The sequence below is a fragment of the Pinus tabuliformis genome, chromosome 7, assembly GCF_031772625.1.
Source record: "Pinus tabuliformis cultivar Carrire ecotype Pingquan chromosome 7, CPIR1, whole genome shotgun sequence".
NCBI classification, from domain to species: Eukaryota; Viridiplantae; Streptophyta; class Pinopsida; order Pinales; family Pinaceae; genus Pinus; species Pinus tabuliformis.
Window position 1 is genome coordinate 280,412,227 of NC_142293.1, and position 22,148 is coordinate 280,434,374.

The window sequence follows — 22,148 nt, forward strand, 5'->3', positions numbered from 1 at the left end:
GAAACAATAGATCTAGGAAACGGCAGTTGGATGCAGTTGTACCGGCTTTGGATTTGGATCACCAATGGATGTGGCCCTCAAATAGCTCTGATACCATGTAGGAATTTACAGGGTAAGTTCCTCAGATAGAACACTAAAGGACACCTCTCACAAACAGATCACAGATCAATACACCAGTATTTTTGACGTGGTTAAAACCCTCAAAGAGGGAAACAGTCCACGACTTGAGCCAACGTGGCCACTTTAGGCAATTTATTAATAAAAGAAATAAATTTTACATAAGCTTCTCTCATGAACGGTCACCTTACAAATGACCCTCCATGCTCTTTAAATAGAGATCATGGACCAATCGGGTGTTAAGCCACGGATCAAGTGTCAGTATTACTAAGGAGAGAATGAACCGTCGATTCACTTCATGTCTAGAACGTATCATGACCGTTGGCTTATAAGTTACAAAAGTACACATTAAAGAAACACACTTTACCTAACTATACACTAGACCAAGTTATACTTAACTATATCCTATGTGTCGGAATATCCTAACAAAATTGGGCTCTCGTAGGAAGGTATTGATTCAAGAGGTGGACTCCTCAAGGATGTTGCCCATCTGTAGCTCTTTCAAACTACAACTCCAAATCAGCCCACCTCCCTCTTGGAGGAATCTCGGTTGTCATGGTGAACTCCTCTTCGATCTTTGCGACTGCAACCTTAGGGTCGTGCTTGTCATCCTTGTCCTTTTTCTTCAAAGGACACTGGGATGCATAGTGGCCCATCTCGCCAAATCTAAAACCCTTCACCTTGGAGATGTCCTTCTTTCGTCTTTGTTGCCCCTGCTTTCCCTTCGATGCAAGCATTGCATTATCCTCCTCCTTGGGCTTCGACCCACTACTACTGCTGCTTCCGTCAAGTTTGACCTTGACCATGTCTCTCCTCAACTCCTCTTGTTTTAGAGCTGTTCACATCTCATCCCAATTAGGCAATGCTGCTCTGCCCGAGATACTCTGGACAAAGACTTGCCACTCATCAGAGACAGAATTTAGGGCCAATCTCACTAACTCTGAATCCCGAGGTATATGCGCTGTAGCCAACAACTCATAACGGGTCTCTTTCAACTTTGTGGGGAAGGGATCCACACACTTTCCTTTCCGCATCTGAGCAAATCTCAATTTCTGCTCTAAGTACATTTTCCGCTGCTTGGAAGATCCCTTATTCAACGTGGCCAAAGTATCCCACATCTCCATAGTAGTTGCTCTGCTAGCAACGTGGCACACCACATGATCCTTGACTCCATCCAGGATCATCCTCTTGGCCTTTTCCATCTCAGCCTTGTACTTCTTCAGCGGATCTGCATTTGCAGGGACAACCACCACGCTGTCGACGTATGTCTTGAGGGCATGCTTATCTAGAAGGAATGACATTCTAGCCTTCTAGATGACGTAGTTGGATGCTCCATCCAACCTGTCCTGATCCCTCAAGCCACTGGTTGCCATTTCTGCGAAAAATAGAAAGTCGAATGACCTCCTCTCTCCTTTGTGCTGTTGTGGGCCTAGCCTACGCACTCCCTTATGGAGCTAGTAAAATTGTTGCCCCTTGTTGTTGCGCAGCTCTAGAGAATTCAAATTCCTTGGCTAGGAATTCTTTGAGAAAGAAATTCCCTCAACCGTGCTTCTCCTCTCTCTTCTGACAATTTTCCGCTTAGCAAACTACCTACAGAAAAGTCTGCGTCCCACCAGCGCTCCTCACGTTGAGGCTTCAACGTTGCCCCGACAAAAATTCGAACTGGGAGTCCTCTCTGTCGACTCACTCGAAGAGAGACTACCTCGAAATTTCAGCCCTCTGGCTAAGAACTGCGCAAACCCTCTGGGGTTTCGAACTGTTGCCTCCTGTAGCTTTTCAATCTCCCTATTCTGCTCAACGCTGGATCTACCAACTCTGCTCTTCTTGCCTCACCTGCAGCTTTGATTCCATGTGAAAATTCCTAGATCTAACAATCTTTGGAATCCTATTGCAACCAAATGAATCTACTTCACCTAGATCGTAAATTACATTGCAAACTTATTTCAGATTTCTTCTTGAAATATTGAAGTAAATTACTGAAGCAACCTATACCAAATTAAATATGATCCTGAAGGAAAACCCAATGCGGGAAAATCAGTGCAACAACTTTGAGGGTTTATTATTATTAAGCAGTAGCAAATTCTGAATACATCGCTGAATACTTCACAGGGTTATTCAGTTACAGATAGAGAAATATTGGCAGAAGCTTTGTGAGATTATCTCACACAATCACTGAGAAAAAGTCTGGCTGATCCGATCACTGGATGAGTTTCCCCTGGTAGGCCCTGCGTTGCCTCTACACTGTCCCATCATCAACTCTCCTAGGCACTACATCACCCAGTTGGGGAATTGATTTGCAGCCCAGAGTCACTGCTCTCAGCCTCTTGGGATCACACCTTGGCTTTCAGCTACTAAAACTGACTCTGCTGCTAGATTTTCGACTCTCTCTCACCCTTTGCGTTGCTTCTACGTGGCCCTGCTGGCCTGCGTCAACCTCTGCGTCTGGGCTACTGAATCACCCTCTCCCTCTCTCTACTGAATCACCCTCTCCCCTTTTGTCGAGAAAATCTCTCTCTCTCTCTCCAGAAGCTATCCCTACCCCTCCGCTGCAAGAAATCTCCTCAATCGAATTTTCCTCTAGAGAACTTCTCACTTCAAAAAATCGATTTCTTGATCTCTCTTGGTGTATTTTCTAGATGACCCTCAAGCCCCTTCTTGTATATTCCTGTTGGGCAACCAACAAACTAGATTAACTCCTGATCAAAGGCTTAGATCGTTTTGACTTGATCTCTGTCTTTTTCTAGATTATACTTAGGAACCCCATTAAAAATATTAATTATTTTAATATAATCATCTCTGGGTGGAATTTCCCAAAACGGTTTCCGGGTTCTTTGGAATGCATGTGCCCAAGCCTCTCTGCAAAATTTGAGGCCTACAACACATCTGATGCTACCCCAAATCAACAGTTAGGGGCTGTTGGCTGTCGGCTGAAGACAAATCTAGGAGAAAATTCTCCTATGGGGTCACCCACTGGTGGTGGGAAACAATACCTAGAACAAATACTTGATTATGTTTTAGAGAAAACATTGTATTGTTGGACTGTCTAGCATTCCATTTTCTATATTTTTCTTGTGATCTTTTGGCAATGAAAATTAATAATACAATGGCACTCTTTGTATTTCTTTATTTGTAGTATGAGTTTCAGTTTTCAGTATGTGCTTGACAGTAGTTGAGCAAAGCATATACCATGATCATGACACATAGAGATGAATAGAACTCTTTAAACGCATCATAAGAAATAAGATGTGATGATTTTATTAATGTCCATGTTTCCCTAGCTGACAACTCAATAGGACTAGAGATTACAATTAGTGGCCACTAAACAATGGGACTATCGAAATATGAATAATAATAAAAGAAAGAGAAATTCACGGGCTAGGCAAACCCTACGAGGCATGAGTCCCTACCTCCACATCAACGTCATAAGTGTAAATGAAATTAGCGGAAGAGGGAGATGCCATATCTAGACATGCCTTCTTGTCTTGATTAATGATTGTGAAGGGACCAATGCATACCTAGATGGTGTTTTCCAAAGAGTGCCCAAGGTTGAAGGGGCCTGGAACCCTACAAGGCATGAGGCCTTACCTCCTTATCAACACCATAAATGGAAATGAAAGTAGAGGAAGAGGGAGATGCCATACCTAGACATGCCTTCTTGTCCTCATTAATGGTTGTGAAGGGACCAATGCATACCTTGATGATGATTTCCAAAGAGTTCTCAAGGTTGAAGGGCCTGGGTTATACAATCTTGGTTAGAGTTTTGGAGTGATAAGAGAAAAGAGAAGATTGACAAGTCTTATCTCTTTTAACATCTAAGGTTGAGGGGAAGAAATCGTGATGGAGGGTACTTGCTTGGGTTGACTTGAGAGGCCATGCATTGTAGTGAATGGGTTTGACTTAGAGGTCTCTTAAATCTGTCATACTTACTGCCCTTGCAAGGAGAGTTTTTTTGTCTCACAATTTTATTGCCATCCAATTCATGGGTGGGGTAGTCATCTTGGTGATTAGCATGTCCACCAATAGAGAGGCCTTGCAAAGTGTCTCGTTCATGGATCATTACCTCTTGAACATATAAGGCTACTATGCAATTCTGATCAGGGCAGTGAAAGGAGGTCACATGGGAACAACTGAAGTCGTGTATTAAGCAATGACTACCAGATTTAACAGTATATAGGACATTTGAAGACTAAGTGTTCCTTGGTCTTGGCCTCCTAGAGATTGTATAGTTGGCAGATAGAACCTTAGGATGTGATGGTATGTCTTGGCCCATAAGTGATATGAGCAAATGTACAATTGGCCAAGTGGGACCATGAGGCCATGAACCTAATGAATGTTGAATGTAGTTTAGATGAGTAATCAGATTGTTCTGCAACTATATCAAGATATCATAATAAATGGCCATCTTGGGACCAAGAGTCCAAGGTGGGGAGACCTAAATGCTTTGAGTGTATCTCTAAAAGATGCTATCCTTGACCACTTTGCTATCAAGTACATATATACCAATAAAAGGGAGGAGAGGAGTGGCCTTAGTAAACCAGCCTTGTGTAGTATGTTTGGAGCAAAGAGTGAGATAGGAGTATATGTTGCATCCAAAAGCAGTATCCCCAAGGTGTAAATCTTGTGGAGAAAAAAGATGAGTCTAAAAATGTTCAAGTGTAAAGGATAGAGTCCCAAACTTAGCTTGGACAACATCTTGTGGCACTGTTTGTTTGCAACAAATATATATTGGATCATGATAGACTGAACTCTTTCAACTTGAGACCAATCTACTAAAGTCAAACTAGGTCCCTGGGCCTCAACAACATAAAGAAGAATGGGTTTAAAGATAGTGTTAAAGATGAGCAACTTTGTTGGGATGCCCTGGAAATGCAACTGGAAACATTGGTGCTCTAGAATGGAGAGAGAGGCATACCCCTTGTTACCGCTCAAACTAGCAGGGGTCCTTGGAGGGGACCCTATAGAGCAATCACTGGGTCAAGGGACAACGATGGAGCGATAGCCCATTGTCACCTCAGCTAAGGCCCCCTACTCTTAACAGACTTTCACCGATAGGAGGAGACCCGATATAAGAGGAATCACAAGGATGAGTAGGTCAATGAATGGACAAAGGGTGATTCCTAGAGCTTATTCACAAGAGATACTCAATTATATGGCCTTCTTGCTCGGGCGACAAGCTGATATGCTCTCTAGGAAGGGATAAGAGGACTCTAGAGGCTAGGGTTTGGGAATATATCTTGCAAAGATGATACCTAGGCCTAGAAATCCTTATGGGAAATTGGTCTTTGTGTGATCTTTGTTGAATTGGAGTTGTAAGGTTGCAGGACCACACGAGACCAAGCAGACCCAAAATTAGTTAAAGGGTGTGGAGTTGATCATGCAATGAGGGGCTTGACCCAGTTAGGGAGGAGAAGAGGATCAAAGGACAAATTTTCTTTGAGGTTAGAATTCAATGATCCCAATGAGGACATTAGCGAAGGGAAACCTAGGGTAAGAAGTGGTCCTTGAACTAGGGCTTGCTATATCTCGAAATCCCACTATCGGATTTGATTCAAATTTGGAGGGCCTCTAGAGAAGGCTTCAACGCAGTTGTGGACCAAAAACCGAAGTGTTTGGATGGTTAGATCATGAGATAAGTGATGCCCTAGATGACCTTTGAGGGACAAGCCTAGAAAGAAGAGGATAGGTGAAAGAAATAAGCTTTATAGTGATCACCTATGGAGGATTAATGCCTTGTCCTTTGGGAGAGATGGAGTCAAGGAGAATTTTATGGTTTGGAAAGAATTCACCTAATCAAGGAGGCCTTCAACAACTTTGCATGGCATTAGAGCATGAGAGCAACTACTGCAAGGACTTTATACTTCAACTTGCAATAATTGATGACTTATCAAGATGCATTTAACATAAATCATCTCTAGGAACATTCACCCATTCATACATGGCCCATGACATGATGCAACGCTATAAAAGAACAAACTTCCCACAATTTCATATAGAGTAGTAAATTTCAGACTTGTATAGCGAAAGTCCTAGCAACATTCATGTGACAAAAGTAAATGACAAGAATAAGCATTGAGATAGCACTTACATGTATAAAAGAGTATATCCAATCATCAAATTATGCCAAAAATGAAGCTCCAAGACAAGAGAGAGATATCCAAACATCAAAATTCATCCGTATCATCCAAACTCATCCTCCAAAAGGAATAGCGAAAATCTCACAAGAGCTAATAACCCAATCCAAGTGATGATGAGAGAATGAATCAACTCTCATCTATTTATACAATGTCTAATGAGTTCGATTAAGCTAATTTGGCCTAATTTAGCCCCTAGAATAAAATAATGTGCATAATAACAATAACTTTTGGTGACAAGCCCACCAAATAGCTCAATAATACATGAATAAGCCTCTCAAGAGGGTTGAATGATCAACAAAGTGAGTCATTGGGCCTTTGAGGAGGCCTAATGAAGTCCAAAGGGTGCCATGATGTAGAAATGGACTCCCATCATAGTGGACAAGGGGTTGGCCCCTTGTTTTCCAAGCAAGAACCTGTGGTGCTCCCAAGTGGGTGTGGGGGCACAAGGTCATCGTCATGGGTCTCCAAATGGATTAGAAGTGCCTGTAGACCATCTGTAAGGTTTGGAATGATGACATAAGACCTCCCTCTGCCACAGGGACAATCCTCCAGATCCTGGAACATCTGCCAAGTGTATGGTACATCTGTGGAGTCAACTAGGCATGGTGAACCAGGTGCATCATTCCCATCCAAAAGGTGGAATAGGAGCAATCAACGAGCGCTGTTGGGGACTCATGAAGTAATCTCGGCTATGGTGGAGGCCTATGGCTGTCAACACTCACCCTACAAGTGCCAATGTGGCCCTCTAGAGGGATATGACCCCGTATAGGGAGACCAAGCCCCAAATGGGAATCCATCTGCAATCTTGCATAAGATCCAATGTGTCCCCTTGACCTCCGATACAACAAATCATTAGAATAATCAAGTAAAATAGCTTACAAGTCATGGAATCAATGGGGCACTTCATGGTGGCATGCCCTTCCATAGTGGGCTTTGGTATGTACTAGAGTCTCCAAACTGGGGGTTAGCCAAGGACCTTATTAGGTGGTTTCAACCTCTAGAGGGGGTGACATATTCGTGCTACATCCCTCAAATGGTAGGTGGCAAATGATATAATAATGGAATGGAGTGGGGATTAGGAGAATCATCCAGAGTCCAGACCACATGTCAAAGTTCATGGGTAGCTATAATAAGGGAAGCCCACGCCTGGGTATGTGAGTGTAGGAGGGAGCAAATCGTAGTACGAGTAACCCCGACCTTTGTTTTCCCACCCTTCTTCATATGCCTTTTGCCTTTTATTGATTTTTTTTTATAATTTCTCGAGGCTCCAGGGTATGAGAGCATGATGTGTAATATGTAGCAGTGAATACCCCCCTAAGGTGGGGCAGTTTATCGCCCACCAGGGGGTGGGACAATCATGGGTTCCTTAATGATAGAGGGGGCTCATTTAGGGCCCATAGGAACCAGGGTGATGGCCATGGATACGGGGGAGAGCTCATGTGTGGTTTTTGCCCACGTGCCAAATTTGTATGTCCGGACCATCTTTTCTTATTTTGTGGTTCAATTCCTGTTGAAAGTGGCCAAATTATGCTTTTTCTTTTCTTTTTAGCTGTATCAACCTTTGGGGCATCGTTCCAAGTTTGACCCAAGGTGTGGACAAGGGGAAGGGGAGGCTAACCCAATGTGGACCCGGATCGGAAAATGTATGAATGGGGCTAAAATGAGTGGAAGGGGAGTGATGTAGGTGGTATCGGGAAGCTGGACCACGCAACCAAAATCGGGATTTCCCATGTAGTACCAACCCAAAAGCCAAATGGATAGTAAAGGAGATCCCATGAGACTAGGATACAAGGTAACCACGAAATCGGGCAGTGGAGACAAGGATACAAGCCTAAGCCACTCTTCCCACCAAATCCCCCCACCAATCCATGCCCAAGAGTGCCCATGACAAGTAAGGAAAATTACTCAAACATACTAGTGAAAAGCCATACCTTTTGGGTTGGAAGGCCCACCTTCAAACATACATTCATGACAAGTGGTCGAGGGACCACATGACTAGCTCAGGTGGCAGAGACAATGACACATTGAGTTATTTGGGGTCGGGAGGCCCACCTTCAAACATACATTCATGACAAGTGGTCGAGGGACCACTTGGCTAGCTCAGGATGCGGAGACAATACTATCTGGTGGCTTCAAGAGGCTGCTGGCTGCTGGCTGAGGACTGTCTTAGGAGAAATATTTTCTCCTATATATACGTTACCCACAGGTGGTGGGTAACAACCCCTATTGAGCCAGGGCATGAAAACAGGCCTCATAGTGAAGGTAGGGCCGGAGAACTGAACCCCTGCTATGTGTAAGCAGTGGTGGTCTCATCATAAAAGAGGATGTGCAAGCAGCAAAACTAAAAGGAGAGAAAAATAATGAAGTGACATAAAAAATGATTAAAGAAAAATTAAAAATAATGACATACAATTTGGTTCAGATATAGGCTTAAGATGGTTAGTTATTTTTTGTCCCTGGCACTATTTTTCTAATTTTATTGTTTTTCTCTTGTGCATTATCCCTGACACAAATAGTTAATTATGTTTTACAGAGAACACTGCATCATTGAGGTGGCCCATTATGTGCACTATATTTTCTTGTGATCTTATGGCAGCAAACATTAATGATGCAGCGCCCGTCTTTGTATTTCTTTTTTTGTAGTCTCAGTTTCAGTTTTCAGAAACTGAATAACTTGTCCTTGGCATTTACATTCTTAGCTTCTTTTCGCTAGATGCAACTGTGAAGATGATGTGGGCCTTGTTACATTAATCTACTACACTAATGCTCCTAATTATTTGTCCACCATTGTATTGTTGTTGATAACTTTTCGAAATACCAAAATATTTAGACGTAGTCACCTTTGTGCACAAAGTTTAGCTAAGGGAGTGAGTACTGGGTACTCACAGAATTACATAAATTGAAAGTTTCTTATATTAATGTAATTGCTTGAAATTTGAGATTGATTTCTCTAACATTGCACAATATTTCTTTGCAGGGTGAGGCTTTCTTATTGTGGTCCAGTGCCGTGAGGAAAGGTCCCTGTTTGGGGAATCAGAGTGCTTTTAAAGGAAATATAAAAAAGCATCATGCTATTCAATTGCAGCTTCAGTTGTCACTCTATGCTGCCAACCTTTGCAGGTAGTATTTGTGAGAAATTACAGATTACTGCACTGACCTTTTTCTTATGAGAAGTGACTATAATCAGGTTTTCTCCAACATTAATTGACAAAAGCATACAACAGATATCACAATTGCAAATTACATTGAATTATTTGCTTCTCCTTTTCTAGCAATCCTAGATTAGATGGTTCTGCATTGTAGAAAGAAAGAGATGAAATCAGTAATGTATGTCGAATACATGACTGATTTGGAGTTTTTTTAACAAGTTTTTACTCTGCATTGTTACTGTAAAGGTACTGTGGTGTGTATTAAATTTTTTAAATTCTCTACCATCAGTTGATGGGGATACAAGATAGTCCAAGACATCCCTACATCCATGCTTGAGTTGGAAGGGAACATACTGTATTCATTATCCATATAAAACTTAAGCAAATGCCCATAAGCAAACAAATTGCTACTGTCCTAATTCTTCTGAGAAGGATCTTCAGCAAACATGTTAAATTCCCTTGACTGTTAACTGTTTGGCTGTTGCATATAATTCAGGCTCGTTCCACATTAGAACACTAAAAATAGGTCCTGGTCGAATTTCTCAGTGAGTGATATTGATGATACAAGAGGGGTGCGGTGCATGATGACAACTACACTAACAAGCAGTTTCCTGTTTACTTGAGCTCCAAAATTCTTATGTGTCTAAACATCCTCAAGAATTAAATGGGTATTGACGGTAATAGATGATAAGGTACTCAATAAATAGAAGTTGAATATTTGCGGATAAACATGAGATTGTTATTTGAGCAGTCAAACTCCGCATCTTTTGTGGGTATTTTTTATTTAAGGAGAAGAGAAAGGGGGAAATACATTGATGGCTGCCACTTGCATTGTCATGCTGATAAAGAAAGGATTGCATGTCAGGCAAGCAGAGGGTGTCCTAGTGGTGATCTTCATGGGTGGATATACATTGGAGGCTGCCTCTTGTATTGTTGTGATAAGAAATGATATCCTGAAAATTTCATTGCAAAATGAAAGAGTTGCATGTTGGGCAGGTAGAGGGGCTCCTAGCAGGGGTCTTCATGGGTGGTTAAAACTTAAGTTTGCACTCCCCTTTTACCTAGTCGGCTTTTGTGTTAGAGTGTTGCTAATCCTTCACAACCATACAAGTTAACAAGTTGTTATCTCCCAACCCCGAGTGACTAAGGGGCATGGGTCCCTTACTCATATAGAGAGGCAATGTTTGCAGCATCATTTCATGACATCTCCTTCGAACTGGACCTTATGGACTCCATCATCACACTGACAGTTTTGTACAGTTCTGAGTTATGGAGACCAAGCCTTCATACATTGGATTGGGCCTGCACCAGGAGAATTTATACCCTCTTGCTGTGCCACATCGTTAGATTGAAAAGGACGGGTTCCCATCCAGTCAGACTTTGTGGTACATCTCTTCCAGATTTAGATTGTCTTCAGACTGGTGGAGCTCCTGCATTGCCTCTTGAGATTTGCTCTCTTGATGGTAGAAGTTTTTTAATATTGTTTGCATTATATTAGCATATTTAGCTTTGGTATATTTACAGGATGTTAGACACCCAATGTGTTAAGGTTATGATCAGAAATATGGACTGTCATCGGCAGTTCAAGAGACCTCTTGGAAGATGAATCCAAGGGTCAAGATCATGTATTTATCTGTGTATTATATGAATGATTTGTTCTTTCATCTCTGGGCTGCAGTCCAACACACACCCTTTGAGAAAGACATAGAGAGTTGATTGTGTCATTGAATATTAAAATGAGATACAAGACTCATATCTCATGAAAGATAGGATCATTTTACTAATGTCCAGCAAATAAATACAAAAGTAGGCAATGCAACTAAAGGGGCGTGTTTTTTTAGTCGATGGTTACTCATGTACATAGAGTCTAATACCCTAGAAAGATGTCGTGGGCCATGGTTGTGTACACAGCAGATGCTCCTGTTTATAAAAACATACATAAAATAATTGCCATTAGATTTCTGCAGCTTTTCCTCTGTTTGAATAGAGAACATGATTATGAATTTTGCTAGTTAATCTAGTCTAACCTATTCTATGCAGTAGCTTTATTTCTTAAGGAATAAACATTATTACAGTTAATTCGTTTTGTGATATGGTTTCATTTGCTGTGCCTTTAGAAATGAGCGTGTGAAATGACAGAATAGCTAGATGAAATAGGTATACAGTTTACATTTAAGAGGGAAATGGTACAAGGAAATGAAATAGAGGAAAGTGTATCCAATTCTCAAAATAGAGACACATAAACATACATGGTGATAACTTTTTACCCGTTGGTTCTAACTGGCAACAGTATGTGTTTAGGCAGAGTGTTGAGGCATATAGAAAGATATCTTCTATTGAAGGAGGAGAGTTGAAGCAAGAATCTAGGATAAATTGTGCGAATGCACTATGTGACTGGGGAGAAATTGTTTGTGAGATTCCAAGCAATAACGGTGGTGGTGCGGGTCTCGCAGCAGATCTTTATGCTCAAGCTGATGTAAGTACTTTGAAGCCTTTCTTGTTTAGCTTCATTTTCCTGCAAAATATATGATAAAGTTTCATGTCGACATCAGCAAGTTTGTTAGGAACTCATGCTAATTATCCATTGTTGCAGAAGAATATCTTAAGCCTTTCAAAATTTACTGATAAATTAAGAAAAATTCCTCATGAAGCTACAAAATATATTTTTATGCACCCTAAACTTTAACCCTTGAACTTCTCTGCAGCAGAGTTCATGGTTGCTGCAGTCATTTGTAGGATGATTACATGACAACAAGATAGATCTAACTGTTGTACTAGGGAATATGTAGTTCGACTATGAAGAGATAATTGTTACAATACAATACAAGGATGTGTGTACATGTGTCATTATTGTACCTTTTAGTGCAAAGTTTACATTTCAATATCATGACAATAGTTAATAATAGTTGCAGTTGTTATGTGCATAAGATTTTGTTCTTTGTTAGTATGTTTTCCGACATCTATTTTTTGGAGTTGCTGTAGCTCATTCCATCTTCACTCTTAAACTCACAATTTATACCGTCTACATTACTAAATTCCAGTTTTTTCTATGTAATTGGTGAAATTTATGCCTATGAGAATTTGTGGCATTGAGGTTTTTCTTTTGTTTACTGGATGGTAAAGAATATAGTAAATTTCTCTGAATAATTGATCAACATATAAGCATAATGGAGTGATAAAATTCTTTAGCATTTCATTGTCAAGATGCAGCATACAATATGAGTGGATCTTTAGTGTCATTAATGATGAGATATATGAAGCGAACAAAGTTCCTTCTACAAATTAATTACTCTAGAACACTTGGAATATAAAGATATCCATGAGGATACAAATATTATATATTAAAATGAATGAATAAGAATGATTTACAATTAGAACGAGAGGCTTGCTTATATATATCAAGCAAGTGTTTATTCATGGGGAGTGCTGTCGAATGAATCCATTTAACGTTTTGGTTACTTTATGCATAGCGTAGTCGTTCATCTGGTTACGGTTTAGTTAGATTAGATTTCCATTAACTTTCGATGTTAATGCCTTTTGTTTTTATTTCTTAGGTTTCGATTTAAATAAAAAATAAATAGTTATGATTTCATTTTTTAGTTTTAGTTTCATTTGGTTAAATGTACATATGCCTTAGGGTTTAGTTTTTTTAGATTTTGTTAATTGTATTTTGAATATAAAATAAAATAAAAATAAAAAAAAGGGGCTAACGTAGATTTTTATTTATTTATTTAGATTTAAATTTGATTTTTTAGGTTAGTTTAGATCCTAAAATTTGTATAGTTTTATTTTTTAGATTTAATTTTATGTTCTAGATTTAATGTTAATTAGATTTAAAATTTTTAGATTTTTTATTTTTTCATTTTTATAAAAAAAAAAAAAAAAAAAAATTTGCGGAATTTTTCCTTTTTTGTCAGATCCAGTTATTTTTCGGGAATTGTCTTTCATGCTGAAATCTGAAAATTTTCAATTTGAGATACGAAATATGATATCTGGTTAATAATTTACGATTTTCGTGGTGGTTTTAAGCATTTATCTTTTTGAAGCTTTCAGTTGCTGGATATCGTTTTGAGCATTGTGATCTAGCTGATGGTAGATGATTACTTTTCATGGTTCATTTTTCTGTATCATTTAACAAGTAATCATTTAAATAAAAATCTCTTAAGGCACTGGTCTTTTAACTTCAAATCCATTTTAGTGCTATCGTGTCTCGTGTCTCCCAACCAACTGGTCGACAGTTGGTCTCATCATCTCGCAGGGTCTACCCCCCTTAGCCGCGGGAGACAGGCTTAAACGGAGAGACCGGGGATCAGAGTGACAGCCCCCGGTCTGAGCGTTGTCGTGTCAATCCGCGCGACAACAGGGAGTCATGTCTCATTTAGACATGACTCTTCAGATTAATTACTAATTACTAATTAACTAATAATTATTTATGGTTATTAACATTTACATTATTTTACATTATTTCCTATATATTTATTCATAACATTGCCTTCCTCCTGAAAAAGCTTTGTCCTCAAAGCTTGTCGATGGAAAAAGCTTGATCTCTTTTTCAGCTTCGAATGTTTTTCTCTCTCGGAGCAATCATCTTCGTCGATACAAGTTGATATGATCTTCTAATTGACAAACAAAATTGTCGCACTGAGAAGGGATCGGATCATCCTAGATTAATCTTCTGTGGAATATTTTGATCACGAGAATTTTGTAATAACTTGTCATCATAGGATTGGATTGAGGTTACATCAGTCTTCTCTAGAACATCAGTTTGTTGTTTTGTTCTGAATGGTCCCGATATGTAGCATGGTTGAGTTGTCTACTCTCATGATTCAGATGCCGATAGGGAACTTTTTTGGTTTGATTTTCCCTTATTAAGTGTGAGAAATTTATTTTATTTACTTTAGGTGACGATGTTGTTGAGTTGGTTACAAAATCTTCACTTGGGGTGTTTATCATCTGAACTGCAACATCTAAGTGCGTCTTTTCTTCAACTAGTTTGCATTCTTCTTGAGTTATGATATTCACTGGATCGGTATTCGTTCCTTTACCTCCGACTTGGACTGACGACTTCGACATTTCTTTCATGATAAGTTCTTCTAACTTATTTTCCAATGATTTCCTATCATCCTTAAGTTTTTTAATTTGAGTGAGTAGACTTCGATTATGGTTTCTGAGACGTAAAAGTTCCTCATTTTCTGAGTCAACTTTATTTTGGTATTCAAGCTTCTCAGTTTTTAAACACTTGATTTGTTCTAATAACCTTTGGTTAAGGTTCTTTAGGCATACACTTTTGTCTTCTTTTCCTGATAGATTTTCGTTGAGTTTCTTTTCAGAAATTTCCTTTTCTTGTTCTAACTAGTGTTTCTTAGCTTCACATTTTCTTACTTGTGTAAGTAGCTTTTGATTATGCTCCTTCAAACATGGATTTTCCTTATTTTTGTTGGATATGACTTTCTTCAAACTCTTTCTGCTTCTTTGATACTGTTTCTGGATTCTCTTGAAACATTAGTTTTGAAATATCCTTAAGATCTTTTGCTGAAGTTATTATCAGTTTTGATTTTGTTGTCATGTCTTGGAACGTGACCATCTTCTTTTTGTAAGGGAACATCAAGAATTTGTTTTCTGTGTTTAGAATGATCGTACCTAATTCCTTGAACCAAGGTCGACTGAGAATTATGTCAACCTCTTTGTCAAGCATAGTTACGACACAGAATTGAGATATGTACTCATAATGATCAATTGTCACTTGTAAATCATTAATTTCATATTCTTTTCCGCCAAAAAAACTTTCTCGTTCGCCTATATTTGGCTCTAGAATTAATAGTTGATTTGCCAAATTAATATTAATGTAATTATCTTCAATGTTTGGATTAATGGCGATGTTAATCTCTTTCCTTTTGTTTTTCTTTTACTTTTAAAATATCATGGGCAATTACCACGGGTTTCTAAAACCACGAGCTTGTAAACCACTTAATGAAGAATCAAGATAATATTATCTACCCTTCCTTCTCTTACTTCTCTTACGTATAGTTTTAAATGTATTTGGAAAGATTTCCTCTTATCTTTATTATTCACTTTTTATCAATAATGTAGAACCTTTTATATATATATGAATGTTCTCCTTCAAAATTTACATCGGACTATATTTATTTTTAAATTTTTATATGTACTTATTTTATTTTCTTTTTTTTGAATTTGATTTTTTTTTGTTTTTTTTTTTCTTCTTCTATATTTTTTTAATCTTTTTTTTGTTTTACTTTTATTTTCTCTCCATATCTATATATATATATATATATATATATATATATATATATATATATATTTTGAATGGCCAAATGCTTGATAGTGAAATGGAGAAACTCCAAATTGTTGTAGCGAAACGCTTCAACGACAACAATGTTGATGAATTTGACAGTCAAAGACCTTGATCGGAGAACACGACTCTATGCAGCGGTGGAGCGGCTAGAGGATCGACTGCTCTGATACCAAATGAAGCGAACAAAGTTCCTTCTACAAATTAATTACTCCAGAAGACTTGGAATATGAAGATATCCATGAGGATACAAATATTATATATTAAAATGAATGAATAAGAAAGATTTACAATGAGAACGAGAGGCTTGCTTATATATCAAGCAAGTGTTTCTTCATGGAGAGTCGTGTCTCATTTAGACATGACTTTTCAGCCTAATTACTAATTAACTAATAATTATTTATGGTTATTATCATTTACATTATTTTACATTATTTATTATATATTTATTCATAACAATATAATTATATAAATTGGTGCTTAAAATCTTCATTGTGAATTGGAGAGCACAAGTGATTTGGGGGTTAATGTTAAAAAATCGTTTGAAATTGAAATTGGAATTATATGTAATCAAGTTGCCCAAAAAGGATAATGGGATTGAAGTATAACATGGTTTTTTTTACTTCTATTTTCTTTCCATATATATATATATTTTGAATGGCCAAATGCTTGATAGTGAAATGGAGAAACTCCAAATTCTTATACCGAAACGCTTCAACGACAACAATGTTGATGAATTTGATGGTCAAAGACCTTGATTGGAGAACACGGCTCTGTGCAGTGGTGGAGCAACTAGAGGATCGATTGCTCTGATACCAAATGAAGTGAACAATGTTCCTTCTACAAATTAATTACTCCAGAAGACTTGGAATATAAAGATATCTACGAGGATACAAATATTATATATTAAAATGAATGAACAAGAATGATTTACAATGAGAACGAGAGGCTTGCTTATATATCAAGTGTCTCTTCATGGAGAGTCATGTCTCATTTAGACATGACTCTTCAGCCTGATTACTAATTAACTAATAATTATTTATGGTTATTATCATTTACATTATTTTACATTATTTCCTATATATTTATTCATAACAATATAATTATATAAATCGGTGCTCAAAATCTTCATTATGAATTGGAGAGCACATGTGATCTGGGGGTTAAAGTTCAAAATTGTTTGAAATTGAAATTGAAATTATATGTAATCAAGTTGCCCAAAAAGGATAATGGGATTGAAGGAGAACATGGTTTTTGTTAATTTCTTCAAACTCAGTTACAAATTTATTGCTTCAACAAATAATCACAGATCTGAAATAAACAATGCTTTCTAATCTTATTTGTAACAGTAAATATTTTCGGTTTTTAACCAAATAAACAGCAGAAGCAAAAATACTCTAAACCACTCGTGTAATCACATGCAACATAGATTAACTCAGATAAACCCTGTGAACCCTAATGTGGGGAAAACCCACAAATGTTGGGCTTCTTATTCAACTTTAGGAGAAATATTTTTTACAACAGTTTTACAAGAGTTTGCTTGAAGGAAAATTTTAGTAGCTAAATTTCACAGATGGGCTAATTTTCCATGTTTTTTCCTAGAAAAAGATGCGTTAATTCCTATTTTTCCTAAAAATGATTCACCTAAATTTTATAGAATAAAAATATTTTACCTTAAAAATTGCCAAAAATTAGAGACTATATAAAATCATTATAAATTTGAAAACATTTTAAAAAATATTCCAAAATATTGTCACACATATTACAATTTGCAATGTGCATATTAGGGACTAGTAAGATTCACCAAGTTTTATTCACTTTAAACTTAATTTCCATTCTTAAAATTTAATCAATGAATGAATTGAACTGATTTACAATGAGCAATGAAGCTCAATAAATAATACAAAAGTATTTACAGAAACAAGAAGTTTCTACTTGAGAAAATAGAAATAGCAAGTTTCTAATAAGAAACTGCTAATAAGATCACAGACGATCTTATCTACATAAATTAGCATTAAACACTAAAATAACATTATTCTAATACCCTCCCTTAATGCTCAGTCTCTTTACAACACCTATAGACCCTCTGAATTTTACAAACGTATCGGGACCAAGGGGTTTAGTGAAGATGTCTACTGGCTGCTCCGTTGTGGGAACATACAACAACTGAATGGATCTGTCTTCAACAAGATATCGAATGTAGTGACAATGGGTTTCCACATGCTTTGTTCGTTCATGGAAGACTGGATTCTTGGCAAGTTTGAGCACTCCCTGATTATCATAGAGCAAGGGAGTAGTACCTGCCTGGGAAAAATGCATATCCGCAAGCATATGTCGAAGCCAAACTGCGTTACAAGATGCCTTAACTGCTCCCTGATACTCTGCTTCTGTTGAGGAGAGAGCCACTGCCTGTTGCTTCTTACTAGTCCATGTGACAACACCGGATCCCAGACTAAACACTTACCTAGTTGTAGATTTACGGTCATCAACCGATCCTGCCCAGTCAGAATCTGTGTAATCACTGAGTGTAGGATCTGAACTCCGAGTGTACAAAAGTCCATAATCAAGAGTGCCACTCACATAACGCAGCACACGCTTCGCTGCTATCCAATGATCAGTGTTAGGAGCTGTCATGAAGCAAGAAATCTAGCTCACTGCAAAACTGATATCAGGTCTAATGGCAGTAAGATAGATGAGGCTGCCCACTAATTGCCGGAATAAAGATTCATCCACAAGTGGTGAGGATGACTGAGCTGAAAGTTTGAGTCCTGGTTCCATAGGAGTCGTGGCAGGATTGCAATCTTGCATTCTGAACCTGTCCACAAGATTTCTGGCATACTTGGACTGAGAGAGAAAGATGTTCTCAGTCTGCTAGACTTCAATCCCCAAACAATAATGAAGAAGTCCCAAATCTGTCATATCAAAAGTGCTACACAAATCCTGTTTGATCCCATGGATCAAATGTGCTGAACTGCCAGTAATGATAAGGTCATCCACATAGACAACCACAAACAGAATATCATCACCAATATGCTTGATATACAAGTTTGCATCAGATGGACTCTGCTGAAAGCCATGATCTGTGAGGTACTTATCAATTTTCATGTACCAAGCCCGAGGGGCTTGTTTCAGACCATAGTGCTTTGACTAATCTACAGACTTTCTGTTCTTGATCGGCAACCTTGAATCCTGGAGGCTGTGTCATGTAGACTTCTTCCTGTAAGTCACCATTCAGAAAAGCACTCTTCACATCCATCTGGTGGACTTTTCAACTGAACTGAGCTGCTAAGGCAAGGACGAGCCATATGGTACTCATCTTGGCTGTAGGAGCAAAGGTCTCCTCATAGTCTATGCCTTCCTTCTGTGAGAACCCTCGAGCAACAAGGCGAGCCTTATACTTGTCCAGGGTTTTGTCAGCTTTTTATTTCACTTTATACACCCATTTGCAGCTAATGGGCTTCTTCCCTGTAGGAAGATCAGAAAGGGTCCAAGTGTGATTCTTTTGAAGACTCTGAAATTCAGCTTCCATAGCCTGTTCCCAATCAGGTATACCCTTAGCCTCTGAATAGGTTTGAGGCTCAAAAACACTATGTAGGTTAGCCATAAGAGAAAAATTTACTGTACGCTGTTGTTTGCTCTTATTTCTGGAAGTTCTACCTTCAAGGAGCTCATTATCTCAGAGATCACCAATAGTTTTAGCCCACCATTTAGGCTGGAGAGTAGAGGAACCAATATCAGGGGTAGGTGGAGGAGGCTGAGGAACAACAAGAGCAGCAAGAGGAGGATTATTTTCCGGAGGAAGCTCAGGTAGTGCATCATCAAATACTGATGCTGCGTCATCCCTCCCATCAGGTGGACCTAACGGAAGAAGAACATTGTGAGGCTGATCCTCAGAACACTGCTCAGAAGGAGGAGACTGAAAGAACCCTCTGTCTTCATCAAATACTACGTCTCGACTGAAGATAAGACGACCAGTGTTTATATCTATTAGCCTATAGGCCTTATGGTGATGATTGTACCTTGGCATCATGAGTTTCTAGCTTTTGGAATCCAACTTAGAGCGCTTAGCAGCTGGAATCCAAACATATGCAACCGAGCCAAACACTTTGAGGTGACAGATCTTAGGCTTACAACCAGACCAAACCTCTTCTGGAGTCTTCCCCTTAACAGCTCGAGTAAGTGATTGGTTAAGAAGATAGACAACAATAAACACTGCTTCAGCCCAAAATTTGTGCGGAACACTCCTGTGTTGTAACATGGAACGGGCCATTTCAACAACAGTATGGTTGCGACGTTCGACAACACTGTTTTGCTGAGGAGTATAGGGTGTAGTTAACTGGCGTTTGATGCCATGGGTATCACAAAAGTTGGAGAAAGCAGAAGAACAAAATTCCCCCCCGTTATCTGTCCTAAGAGTTATGATATTACAGCCAGACTCTTTTCCAACTAAGGACTTAAACTTATGAAAGATACTAAATACATCATATTTATGTTTTAAAAAGTACACCCACATCTTTCTACTGAAATCATCTACAATAAGCAAAAAATATTTGCAACCAGTAACTGAAAATGTATTCATAGGACCACAAATATCAGCATGAATTAAGTGGAGTACCTTAGATGCGCGCCATGATTCTCCATCCTTGAATGAAGACCGATGTTGCTTGCTAGCTTGACAGGCACCACACACTTCCAATTACTGAGTCTGAATATCAGGTAACCCTGACACAAGTCCCTCCCGAGATAGCTGAGAGAGATACTGAATGTTTAGATGCCCATATCTTTGATGCCACAGAGTGCTGATGGGAGAAACACGAGCTGCTAGAGCTACTTTTGGAGAATCACCAGTATCAAGAAGCTTGTATAGGCCATGATCCTCTAGGCCAACAACAACCGTAATACGAGTTTCCCTGTCAATAATGGAGCACTTGTGCGCACTGAACACCAAATCAAGCTGAGGAGAGTTCCTCATAATTTGGCTGACAGAGAATAGATTAATTTCCATACCAGGAACATAGTACACATTCAGGAAGATGAGTGTGCGCCCACCAGATTGGATCTGAATTGTACCTTTGCCAACCACTGTGTAATCCTCACCTCCACCGAATATGACGGAATCACTGAAAGATGAGAAGTCAGTAAACCAGTCACACCTATGAGAGAAATGACGTGATGCACCAGAGTCAATGTACCAGGCAAAAGACGGGGGATGATCTGAGGACCTATTAGCCATTAAGGAGTAAAAGGCAGATTCCTTCTGCTCAGAATATTCTGCAACATTCGCTGTTTGATGAGACCCTCCCTGTTTCTTCTGTTTAGAAGCAATCCTCTGTCAGCAATCTTTCTTCATGTCGCTGAACTTGTGACAATAATTACACTGCACATTTTTCTTCTTAGCGGGATCAGAAGACTGAGAAGAACCTTTCTGCTGAAAGGACTAATATTTGGCAGCAAAAGCATTTTCTGAGGAGGCTGATGAAGCATCACTACCAAACTGCTGTTTCCAATGGTCCTGCGGCAGGAGTTTGGTGCATAACTCCGAAAATTTCAGATCAACATTAGTGGTGGTAATGTTGAGTGTTTCTATGAAGTGTTCATAAGGTTTCAGTAGACTTTTCAAAGTGATGACTACCATATCTTCTTCCTCCATGGTCTGACCAATGGCTTCGAAATCCACTACGATTCTTCCAGTCGGTTGCATCCCTTCACCAGGTTGATCAAAACGGCTCGGAACACCTCGACTGTCTATACGCCCCAAGGTGAATGGATGGACTGCTGCGCAAACTCTTCTTCCAGTTGCTGCTGCTGGGATGGGTGCCAGAAAAACCACGGTAGAAGACTCTGGTTTTGGCAATATCAAAATACCACATACGAAATTCCGGCCCTAGGGCCTCCAGACAAAAAACCAACCGCCTTGTTGATGTACTGCAGACTGGGTCTCGGTATCAATAACGTAGCCTCTGACGATGCAAAAATGAGCAGATCGAAAGAAACGAAGAATCGCTTTCCCTCACAGAAATCATCCGCTTCAATTCTACGACCATGAAAAAATTCACGTCCAGGAATATTGAATTGACGGCTTGATCAATAGTGTTGGATCAAAACAATAACCGTACGATTAATACTCGGTGAATGTGCTCAATTTTTTTTTCAGACTCCTAGAGAACGATTTCGAAATGAAGCATGAAAATTTTCAAACAATGAAAAATTATTTCGAAAAAATACCCGAGCTCTAATACCATAATCAATGAATGAATTGAATTGATTTACAATGAGCAATGAAGTTCAATAAATAATACAAAAGTATTTACAGAAACAACAAATTTCTACTTGAGAAAATAGAAACAACAAGTTTCTAATAAGAAATTGCTAATAAGATCATAGACGATCTTATCTACATAAATGAGCATTAAACACTAAAATAACATTATTCTAATA

The 22,148-nt window shown here is 38.8% G+C and overlaps 1 protein-coding gene across 1 annotated transcript in view; it reads left to right on the plus strand.

Annotated features, from left to right (window-relative positions):
- LOC149246963 (uncharacterized) overlaps positions 1-22,148 on the plus strand; it is a 200,736-nt gene that overhangs the window by 25,354 nt on the left and 153,234 nt on the right. The window contains exons 3-4 of the mRNA XM_089458067.1: positions 9,229-9,371; positions 11,702-11,876. Coding sequence (XP_089314193.1) covers positions 9,229-9,371; positions 11,702-11,876 — 318 coding nt within the window. The remainder of the gene's footprint in view (positions 1-9,228; positions 9,372-11,701; positions 11,877-22,148) is intronic.